General features: G+C 43.2%; 1 protein-coding gene across 1 annotated transcript in view; it reads right to left on the reverse strand.

Moving 5' to 3' along the window:
- Positions 1 to 4,859, reverse strand: part of LOC103195747 (DLA class II histocompatibility antigen, DR-1 beta chain-like) — a 31,632-nt gene extending 26,773 nt beyond the window's left edge. The window contains exon 1 of the mRNA XM_007939379.2: positions 4,849 to 4,859. Within this exon, the coding sequence (XP_007937570.2) occupies positions 4,849 to 4,859 (11 nt within the window). The remainder of the gene's footprint in view (positions 1 to 4,848) is intronic.
- Positions 4,860 to 12,281: the final 7,422 nt, after the last annotated feature.

Genomic DNA, 12,281 nt, shown 5'->3' on the forward strand with positions numbered 1-12,281 from the left:
TTTATTGGTTTCCCTTTTCTTTGTTGAAGAGGGTCTGTGCAATCCTTCTGCCTAGTCTGCCATCTTGCCCCGCCTCTATTGGTTAGTTTTTCATTCTGTTAGGCTTAACATGAGCTCTCCTAGAGGCAGAAGGGAGGAATCTCACTGCCATCAGGAGAGAAGAGCCAGAAGTGGAGTGCAGCAAGTACTTGGACCTGAAATTCCTGTACTAGACCTCCTTGGCAGAGTGACCAGCTGAGACGACCAACAGAGATGACTGACTAAGGAACCAAGAGGCACAAGAGTGGAGGGCCTGCCAGCTCACAGTGCCAGCAAGATGAGTGCCTTTAGGCAGAAGGCTTGCTGACAGAGTGGATACAAGTAGGTGGACTTGTCAGCAGAGCTAAAAGAGCTTTGTCACACTGGTCAGAAGACAAAGCCAGGCCAAAAGGCCAAGAGCCAGAAAGGCATGCCTGAGGGCATAGCAGAGGCAAAACTGTCCTAGTCAAAGAATTGTATCCTGAGTGCATTCCTGAACCTGAATGGTAGCCTGTCACTTCCCTAATAAACCCCATAATGGTGAGTATTTTCTGTGAGTTCTGTGTGGACATTGCAATGAATTATCGAACCCAACAGAGAAGTGGTGAGTGCTTTATCGAACCCAACAGAGAAGTGGTGAGTGCTGTGGAAGGGATGGTTGGTGTGAGAATTAGCACAAAGGATAGAGGGTGGTGGCATGTCTGACTCCATGAGAATAGCCTTGGGCTGTTGATGGTGACTCTGGTCCTTCCCTGCCCAGGAGGTTGGAGGAGCTCAGAGAATGCTGCCCCTATGTCCTTTTTACAACGTGGTAGAGGAAAGATGTCTGCAAGTCAGGAGTTCTTTAATCTTACTCAGGCTAACTTGTTATGTGCTGTCGAATCAGACCGACTCATAGTAACCCCTCCTTGGGTTTCCGAGGCGATAGCACTATGGAAGTCCTTTGGAGGAGTGGCTGGTGGGTTTGAACCGCCAGGCTTCTGGTTAGCAGTCAAGTGCCTTAGGCACTACGCTACCAGAGCTCCTCAGGCTAACTTAGTGCTATAGATTTGGGAAAAGTACCTTTTCACTTGATGGTACATAACAAGAACAATAACAACCTTTTCACTGATTGTTGTTGTTGTTGTTATGTGCCTCGAGTCGGCCCGACTCATAGCGACCCCTCCTTGGGTTTCCGAGGCAGTATCACTACGGAAGTAGGATTGCCCAACCTTCCTTCCGAGGAGTGGCTGGTGGGTTTGAACCGCCAGCCGTCTGGTTAGCAGGCAAGTGTCTTAGCCACTATGCTACCAGAGCTCCCTTTCACTGATAGCATGAAGATATTGTGAATTTTTTTTTCAGGAATTTCCATACTGGACATTGCAGTGATTCTTTGGATAACTAGGAGACTCCTCAAGAAGGAGCATTCCCTGGAAATTGATTGCAGTTCAGTGAAATATTTAATTTAGCCCCCTCTAGCCACAATCCTCCATTTTGTGATGTATTATAAATTCTACCCTCCATGCCGTGGTTGAAGGAGCTCTGGTAGCGTAGTGCCTAAGGCACTTGACTGCTAATCAGAAGGCTGGTGATTCAAATCCACCAGTCAATCCTTGGAAGAAAGGTTGGGCAATCCAATCTACTTCCATAGTGATACCACCTCAGAAACCCAAGGAGGGGTCACTATTGTTAGGCAGAAGCATGGCTGGCCAGGCGGGTGAATGATTGAGCCGAAGGGAATTATAAGAACTGGTCAAGCAAGGAGGCGCCTGACCAGAGCCCATACCAAACCCCAGCATATAACCCTTGCTTACGAAAGACCCCAGCACCTGACTCTTACTCATGAAGGCCCCCAACCATTCCCTGCCCACTATGTTAATGAAGTGTTTCAACTCTGCTTCCTACCCCCATGCTAATAGGGTAATTTAACCTTATTGGTTCCTGTAACACATACTCTGCTCTCACTCTGGTCCTCTAAGAACCAGGAAGAAAATCACTATAAAAATCCCTTTCTTTCACCTGGGCAGCGCGACTTCTCTGGTCCCTCTCAGGGACCCGTGAACCTCGCCCGGGCCCCTCTCGGGGAACCGTAAACCTCTCCCGGGAGCGCAGAATAAAAACTTCTCTTTAACCCCACTTTTGTGCATCATCTTCTCCTTACTGCGACCTTACAACTATGAGTTGGGGGCCGAATTGATGGCACATAACAACAACAACAACATGCTGTGGTTGTGGTCATGTTTTGGTGTGAGTTCTCCATTATGTTAATGAGTGAGGATTAAGGTGGGATATATTTTGAGTCACCACCTTACTAGAGCATGTGACTCAAGTCACCACCCTAAGGTTCCTTGAGGATATGGTTGGCATCATACATATATGAATGCTGTTACAAAATTTGCTCTCTTATTCTGTATCCTGCATGTGATTTGTCATCATGTGAGCTCTGCTTCTTGGGATTTGAGGCAGCAAGCTGTTGTCTGACTTGACACTTTGGGGTGATCAGCCCCCGCATCCACATGAGTGAGAGGCCTCCAGACAAACACCTCACCCATTTGTGAGTTCTGTGAGATGTTACAAAATATTATGGAACCTTAAGATGGAGAGAGAATACTGAAGGTGGAATGAGTAGGTGATGTTAGAGATGATGGAGTGGTACAATAGGTTGCAAAGGCTGGACATTTGGGATATCTTTAACCTCAGCCTCATAGGGATTTAACAGGGGAAAAGGGACCCCAGATTCAAGCAGGTGCAATAGAGATGCTTTTATTAAGCCTTGGATAGAACTAAGACAAAAGAAAAATAATTATCCTGGATGACGCGAAACCATCAGGATGAGATTGCTCAGGAGTCCCTGAGTCATGGCCATGTGGCTACTTATATATGATTTTTTTTTTAAAAAAGGAATTCCTGACAAAATCATGATTGATGGTAAATAGGTTCATCTCTTGGAGGGTTACAGGATTTGTTCTGGACCTTGACTACTTGGCTAGCTGGTGTCAGATAGGCTATGACTCATGACCATGCAGCCTGAGTCTTAGCCACAAGGTGGCTCCCAAACAATACCAAGACCCCATTCTTAATTTAAATTAGAAAAAGACAGGCTCAGGCAAGTTCCCTAGTTCCTTGTGTGAGAATCTTAAAGGCAAATCGCCCCTCCCTAGGTTTATCCTAGGAGTTCTGGTAGCATAGTGCCTGAGGCACTTGACTGCTAACCAGAAGGCTGGAGGTTCAAACCCACCAGCCACTCCTGTGAAGAAAGTTTAGGCAATCTACTTTTATAGAGATACTGTCTTGGAAACCCAAGGAGGGGTCACTATGAGTCGAATTGATGGCAGTGAGGTTTTTTTGGGGGGGTTTAATACAGTGTACTCCTTAGATTAATGAACCATGGAAGATGAGAAGGGCAGAATTTGCACAGGGATATAACTCAGAGGGCAGGAATGCATAGCAAAGAAAGACTTAGAAAAAGAGTGACTACAGGAAGTCAGAAGTGAGCTGTTACATTGCAAGGATTGCAATCAATGTCACAAAACAAAATATGTACAAACTATTCAAAGGAAAAAGCAGTTGCTCTGTAAAGTTTCATCCATATTACAATTAAAAACAAAAACAAAACACCATTTCCAGGACTGGAAGTTTCATGGAGCCAACAGCTTATGATAAAAGGAGTAGAAGGCCAAAAAGGAGTAGAAGGCCAGGAATGCTCATTCACTGTGACCACCTGGGTTCACTAGATGAGTGAAAGTTGGGTAGGTGCAACAATAAAGAGATAGAGTGAGTTTGGATGTGTTCCATTGCTGCCAGGTGAAATCCAGGCTCTGCTCAACATGACTCCTTGTAACCAATGAATAAGACATCAACATGTAAGAATAGAAAAGAATTTTTATTTCTTTGGCTAAGGAACAGAACAACGAAGGCTAGTTCATCCAAGACTGTTCCAAGGAAGATCCTTCTACCTTCTCTTATATATAGGTTACAAAACAGGAAGTCATACAACATCATGGGTATATATAGTTCTATATTCTCCCTAGGTGCAGTTAGGGTTACATACTTCTTCATACATTGTATGTCTAGAAAATGGTGGCTAAAGTCCACCCAGAGGTGGAGAGATTAATATTCATGAGGCACTTAATGACCTAAAGGTCACCTAAGGTACTGAGATGGCTGTCAAACTGACTCAGGTTGCTTTTGGCTAAGCCAGGGTGTAGGGTAAATAGGATAAGGGAGGGTGCAAAAAGGACATGTAAGTGGCATCTTCTGACCTCTCATTTCACAAGAGGAAGACAGAATCACCATCAACAGTGCAAGGCTTATTCTTATGAGGCCAGACATGCTGCCACCCTCCAGCATTTTTACCAACGTTAACACCAACCATCCCTGCCACAGCACTTACTACCTCTCTTCTGGGTCCAATAATTCATTGCAATGGCCACATAAAACTCACAGACAATACTCACGATTCTGGGGTTTTTAGGGAAGTAACAGGCTACAATTCAGGTTCAGGCACATGATCAGGATACAGTTCTTCTATCAGGACTGTCTCCCCTCTGCTGCACCCTCAGACATGCCTCTGGCCCTTGGCCTCTAAGCCTGGCCTCTACCTCTTTGGGCCAGGTAAACCTGCTGCTCTGTCTCATGTCTCTTGGTTCCATTGCCACCATCTCTCTGCTGGGGTGTCTCTCAGCCAAGGGGGTCCAGGGCAGGGATCTTGGGTCCAAGCTTGTGCTTCACTTCACCTCCAGTTTTTCTCTCTTGGTGGCAGTGAGATCCCCTCTCTGTCTCTAGAAGTGCTCATTTTAAGCCTGGCAGGGTGGCAAAACTAATCAATTCCAACATGAGAGTTCTACATACCTTATTTGCATGGTCCCACCCAGTAATCCTGTGGGAGTCACAAAGGCTATGGCTAGAAATGTCATGCCAAGAAATTCACTGCACCACAGAGGGGGGTGGTTCCCTTAGCTGTTCTGTTTATCTTGTAGGGCCAGTATGCTCTGTTGTACCATTGACACTTGTTGACCTAGCCCATGGGGGCCCATGCTGAATGAGAGATAGAGAAGAGACTGGCTGGTCTGACGTGCAGGGAGGTATGTGAGCTCCCATGTTTATGGCTGTTTCCATTTACCTAGCTTGTATGGCTAGGGATGAACTGAGTAGAACCCAACCAAATGAAGAGAAAGATGTTTGACACCGTGAGTTAATGTAAATTGCTACAATTTGATGAATTGCCCTGACTTTGCTCATGGATGTGGATGGTCAAAGTACCAAGCAGAACACAAGATTCTTTAGAGAAAGGAAGATACTTGTTTCCTCAGAGTAGTAATTTGATAGTAATGAACAATTGAGAAACTGGCTATTTAAAATGGGGGAGAGAGACCGGGAGATAAAGGCTTGAAGTGGGTGGCTTACACACTTTCATGGGTGTGCTTACACTTAAAATGATTGGAAGGAGGCCTAATCTTTCAAGTATGAAAGAGTCAATGGCTAGAAGATGCAGGGGTGGTCTGCTTTGCAGTAAATTGCTTAGTATGGCCCTTCTATCCATTTCCTTTGTGACTTCCATCAGATGACTGGGTGGCCTACGCCAATGTGAGATGTTTATGGCCCACCTTGGGGACTGGATAGCTTGCTACTAATGTATGTATGGTGCATGTACCCCTTGTAGTGTGGGACCATGCAAATAATGTGTATGGAACACTATTGTGAGGATTGGTCAGTTTTGTCATCCTTCTAGGCTTAAAATGATCCATTCCAGAAGAGGAAGGGGAGGATCTCACTACCATCAAGAAAGAAGAGCCAGGAATGAAACATGTCCTTTGGACCTGACATGTTTGTGCTTCACCTCTTTAATCCAAGAGACAGAGCTGTGATAAAAAAAGATGGTGAGAAGTAACAGCAGAGAAATGGCAGCAACAGAGACAGCAGCACCAAGGCACTGGCATGAGACAGATGAGTGGGCTTTCTGGCGAACAGATTAGAAAGCTGAGTGCCTTCAGGCAGGAGGATTTGGTGGAGTGTGGTGCGTCTAGGCATTTACCAATAGAAGAAAATGAGGTTTGTAATACTTGCCCAAGTAGGGCAGGGGCTAAACTGAGGGACTGAGGGACTCAGTCATGACTGAGGAGAATTGTTCTGATCGAAGAACTGTTATCATGAGCATTCCTGATCCTGAATTGTAACCTGTTACTTCCCTATTAAACTCTATAATCATGAGTATTGTCTGCATTCTGTGTGGCCATTCAAACAAATTATAAAATCAGCAGAGAAGTAGAGAGTGCTGTGGGATGGACAAATTAATATTTATTATGAATTTTAATCATTGATGATATGACTGAACTATAGCTTTGGATTGGAGAGTACAGCCTATAGCTCCTTAGAGGTAGGGATGTCTCTGATAAACAAAAGGAATTTGAAAGTTTTACCTGAGTGAAATTTTTTTTTCATACTGTCACTGAGTTTAGTGGCACATCCAGAAGACACAAGAGGCAACCTGTGTGGAATAGAGAGCCTTTAAGGTACGTTTGTACAGCACTTAATGTAGCAATATAATAGGGTCAATGGTTCAAATCAAAGGCGTGCAAGTAGGGATGGATGCAAGGGGCTGAGAGATTGGTACAGCACTGAGTCAGCCTTTGGCACAACAAACCAGCTTTAGAATAATATTTATGTGCGAAAGTGTTCAGTCCCTTGCTATCTGCTTTGGGAATATTTTCTGAATTGATCTTTTTCCTTGCTTTTTCCTAGGGAGTAATATAGGAAGACTTTGCTAATTAATAAGCTGTGGAATATTCAGGAATAGAAAACTATGGAAATGCTATAAATTGCATTCTTTGATGTAAATCATATAATTTTAAACTCAAAATTCTACTTTTTGATAATTACTAAAGATATTAAGATAAAGGTAACATCTCAGATTCAGAATAAGCTTTAAATAACATCTAGTACATCTAAAGTTCTGTGTTAATTCCCATCTACCATAGTTCTGACAAGCAGACATGACGTGCATCAATGTTCTAGTGACAAGGTACTCAATTTTCTGCATTAACAACTGATTACATTTGAGAACGGTTCTCGCATGTTTTGTAGTAAGAATTGCGATGAGATCTTTTTATTCATCATATTTTTATCTAATTCTCACATCAACCCAGTGAAATATGGACTCTTTTTATCCGTACAGATGGAAAGAATAAAATGATAGAGATTAGACAACGTTTGCAAGGATACAAAGCTAATAAATGGTATATTCTAGTTTCAATCAAGTTGCATGTAATTCCAAACTTGAGGAGCTCAGGCAGACCCCACACTGTATGTCTGAAGACAATAGTGTGTCTTATATTAAAAATACTTTTATCATTTTAATTCGTGGTTTAGAATAGCCACTAAGCCTACTCCTTTTCATGAATGGAGGCATTTCTTTTTTTAAATAATTTCTTCATAGAAATTCTAGTTTCTTTTAAAAATTCTCCATATTGGACCAGGTTTGCTGGTCTGATAGAGCTTGGTGGAACCACTGAGAGTATGGCCCCCTAGCTGCCCTTCAAGTCTGGAATTGAACCCACACCTGTGGCTTGCAGCCAAGCAAAGGACAGGCATATGAGTTGAACATGTACCTGAGGTGTATATACACTCGCTGGAGAGAACAATCACAGGAGAAAGAAAGGCTGTTTATGCACAGGGAGACAGTTCAGGGGCCAGGAGTGCATGGAGGGATGGATGGACACAGGGAAGAGGTAATTATTGGGAGGAAGTGGGAGGGGAGCAGTTGCATTGGGGTAAATTGTAGTCAATGCCATGAGACAACGTGTATGTGAACTGCTGTATGGAAAATGAATTTGCTCTGCAAACTTTCACTCAAATCACAATAAAAATATTAAATAAATAAATAAATTCCCCACATTGCTATCATTACTCTCCCATGGAAATGACAAAATTTGAGTTCATTTTATGTAATGACACCCAAACTCTTTGTGTTAGTTGAGGTTATGTGTCAACTTGGCTGGACCTGGTTTTGAGTGGTTGCCCAGCTGGATGTACTTATTCTCTATGATGAGACTGATAATCCATTCCATGTGGAATCCACTGGAGCAGCTCCATAGCTGCCTTAGGGAGGTGATCTGCTTCCAGTATATAAGAAGAAGCTTTGAGAAAGGTCTCTGAGCTTTTTGGTACACTTGGACCCTGCATGTAGCTGAGTCTTCATTCAGCAGCCTGCCATGCCCTGCTGATCTTGGGACTTTATCTGGACTTCAACTAGTGGCTTGCCATGTTGTTTAATGATCTTAGGACTGTGTCTTTTTACTTGCCAACCTTGAGTTTGCCAGCCTCAGCAGCCAGCAACTGCATGAGTTAAGAAAAGCCTCCACCTTTAGTGGGCCAGGAGCAAGAGGCAGAGCTGAAACTTAAGGTATACGGCCTTTCATCCAGCCCCTGGAGCTGGCACTTTGAACTCAGACTCCTAGCCTCCTAAACTGTAAGACAATAAATTTCTGTTTGTTTAAAACCACCCACCTCTGCAATTTCTGTTGGAACGACACTAGGTAACCAAAATAGACACTCATCTTCATTTTAAATAATTATTGACTGTTTCATCTCATGTAGGTGATTTTTCAAAGGAACACAGAACTTTCAGGTGATGTCCATTATTTTTTGAGCCAATTTGTTATTTAGCTACAAGGTAACCTTGGCAGTTAGATTCGGTTCAAGGTTTGAAGAGTGACTCAGGGCTATAGTTTCAGGATGTCAGTATGTGTATAAAAATTATGTAGAGCACTATTTACAATAGCCAAAACTTGGAAACAACCTAGATGTCCAACAACTGAGGAATGGATAACCAAACTTTGGTACATTCACACAATGGAATACTATGCAACGCTAAAGAATAATGTAGAATCTGCAAAACACCGCATAACGTGGATGAACTTGGAGGACATTATGCTGAGTGAAATAAGTCAGTCGCAAAAGGACAAATATTGTATTAGTCCGTTATTGTAAAAGTTAAGGAAAGGTTTATATATTGGAGGACATTTTCTTTGTTGGTTACCAGGGGTGGGAGGGAAGGGGAGGGAATGCTGTTAGATAGATAGAGATAAATATTGATTTGGGTGAAGAGAAGGGCAATGTACCAAATGTGAGTGACCAATATGGCAGCATTGAGGATGAGAAAGACAGAGAGAGTTACATGGGCAGTACAGACAACAAATATGAACCCCTTTGCATATACAGTACTGAGTTGTCAGTGAAAGCAAACATGGGTATAGGGACGGATAGATGGGTGAACAAGCTAAACAATTAGGTATGTCTAAATGGAGAGTGTATCCAAGATCATATATAGGGTTGGCAGACAATGGGCCTATAAGTTCATGTGAATGATCAGAATTCCCAGGTGTATAGTAGAGCTGACAAGGGGCAAGGTTATGGTCATTACTTGGTCACAGCCAGCTACCCAGAGGGACCGAGTCGTTGATCCTGCGGGCTTGGGACCATAGTCACAGGGGACATCAAGCTCAATTGGCATAACATACTATACAAAACATTGTTCCACCTACTACTTTGGCGAGTAGCGACTGGGACCTTAAAAGCTAGGAAGCTGCCATCTAGATGCAACAACGGGTCTCTCCTCGTCAAGAAGAAAGAAGAAAACCAAAATTAATGGAAACAATCAGTCCTAGCGACTGGTACACCATCCGATCTGCAACCTATACAACTATGAGACCAGAAGAACTAGATGGTGCCCAGCTACCACTGCCATCCACTTGGAAGGGATGTAGGAGATCCTACATAAAGAGGGAGAACAATGTGGTACAAAACTCAAAATTGTTTGGAGGCAAAAAAAAAAAAAAAGAAGGTGGGGACCAGGTTTGCTGGTCCAATGGAGTCTGGTGTAACCACTGAGACTATGGCCCCTAGTTGCCCTTTGGGTCTGGAATTGAACCCACAACTGTGGTTTCCAGCAAAACAAAGTACAGGCATGTGAGTTAAACATTTACCTCAAGTAGACACACGCCCTGGAGAGAACAATCATGGGAGAAGGAAGGGCTGCTTATGCACAGGGAGATAGCTCAGGGTGCAGAAGAGTATGAAGGGATGGACACTGGGAGGAGGTAACTATGTGGAGGAAGTGGGAGGGGAGCTGCTGCACTGTAAATTTTGGTCAATGACATGAGACAATGTATATGTGAACTGCTGTATGAAAAGTGAATTTACTCTGTAAATCTTCACCCAAATCCTAATAAAAAAAAAAAATTATGTAGAAACATTCCTTTATTGAAGGAGTGTATGCAAGTATTTTTTCCTGACGTAGGAGGCGATTTTTTTAAAAGCTTGGAGACCTGGGATATAGTGTCAATGTGATTGATGTCATGGGAGGGGTTTGGTTGAGTGCTGATAAACCTGAGGAGGAGTCCAACCTGAGGTCTTGGAGTCTCCCTCCAGCTCAAGCCAAAGCTTAAAAAGTTAGGAAAAGAAAGATGTTGTCAGGCAAAAAAAAAAAAAAAAAAAGAAAGAAAGAAAGAAAAAAGGTGGGGTGGGCTTCAGTAAAGGGAATAACAGAAACAAAGGTAGCAAATATCTTGGTGTGTTCAAAGATCTAGCATCAGGAATTGGTGGTGTAATGGGCCTTGTAGTGGGTTCCAATCCATAACAGCCCATGTATAGATGCCCAGTCCTGCACCATGCAAACAGTAGGTATATTTGAGCACAATGTCGTAGCCATTGTGTCAATCCGTCTCAGTGAATGTCTTCCTCTTGGTCACTCAGTTGCCTATGTCAAGAAATTTAGAAGACAGCTACCTACCCAACTGACTAGAAGAGATCCATATTTGTTCCCATTCCAAAGAAATGTTATCCAACGGAATGAGGAAATTAACAGACATTATCATATCATATGCAAGCAAAACTTTGCATTGACAGGGAACTGCCAGAAATTCAGCCCAGATTCAGAAGAGGATATGGAACAAGCACTAGGAAGGAGGCAGTGAACTGCAGGGTGGGTGGACCCTGAGTCCAAGCCCTCAGCTCTGCCACTTACAAGATATTTAGACTCTCTGAGCTTCAGTTTCTTTATTTATAGAATGAGTTGGACAATAATAGGGATGTTGTGCAAATTAAGTGAGCTGATGGGTGGAAATACGCATATGGTAAGTGCTCAATAATTGGTAATTACATGCCCTTTTTCAGAGCACTTCCATTCTATCTGTGTATGCCCACCATGCACACAGAGCTAGATTCATAATCAGGGTTCGGTTGTGAATGATTGAATGAATATATTCTTTCTTTCACTGGGATGCAATGAGGTAAGCAGGCTAGAGATTATTATCTCCACTTTACAGGTGGAGAAATAGAGGCTCTGGGAGGTAAAATGCCATCCTCAATGTCAGAAAGACAGCAAATTTTCTGAGTCAGGGCTTGAATCCAAATCTGTTTCCTGTCAAATAATTGCTAGAAAACCTTTCATATATGATAAGGTATAAGGCTTCATACACATTTTGTTTCATGACATTGACTGCAATTCCCCACAATGCAACAGCTCTCTTCTCACTCCCCCCCCGCAGTTACTTTTCCCAACTCCCTTTCCTATTCATTCCTGCCCCCTGATCAAATACTTCCCTTCTGTCCTCCAATGCTTGATCATTCTAAGGAGTATATCTATCTATCTGTTGTAAATGTTCACCCTGTATGCCTGTGGGGAGGATCTGGATCTCTGAGGTCAAAGAAAAGATCAATTGATTTCTCAGCTCTAATTTAGGTGGTATGGGTGTGGCAGATTCTGGTAAAACAAAATGCCTGTTTCCTTCTTTCCCTGCGTTAAAGGTTCTCATGCATAAGTACAGTATTCATAACAGTTGCACATAGAAGCTGAAGGACACTTTACAGTATTACGTTATTCAGGTTACCCTTGGAATTTGTATATAGATTGTTGTTGTTGTTGTTAGGTGCTGTCAAGTTGTTTCTGACTCATAGCAACCCCATGCACAGCAGAACGAAACACTGCCCAGTCCTGCACCAGCTCCACGATCCCGATACTTGAGCTCATCATCGCAGCCAGCGTGTCAATTCATCTCGTTGAAGGCCTCTCCCTCTTTCGTCGATCCTCCACCCTACCAAGCATGACATCCTTCTCCAAGGTCCCTTCTGACAACATGACCAAAATAGGTGAGACGAAGTCTGGCCATTCTCACTTCCAAGGAGCATTTCGGGTGCACTTCCTGCAGGACAGATCTGTTAGTTCTTTAAGCAGTCCATGGTACTTTCAGCATTCTTCGCCAGCACCACAACTCAAAAGCATCAAC

This window comes from Orycteropus afer, unplaced genomic scaffold (genome assembly GCF_000298275.1).
Source record: "Orycteropus afer afer isolate SDZICR_OR568_19922 unplaced genomic scaffold, OryAfe1.0 scaffold00059, whole genome shotgun sequence".
In the NCBI taxonomy this organism is placed as follows: Eukaryota; Metazoa; Chordata; class Mammalia; order Tubulidentata; family Orycteropodidae; genus Orycteropus; species Orycteropus afer.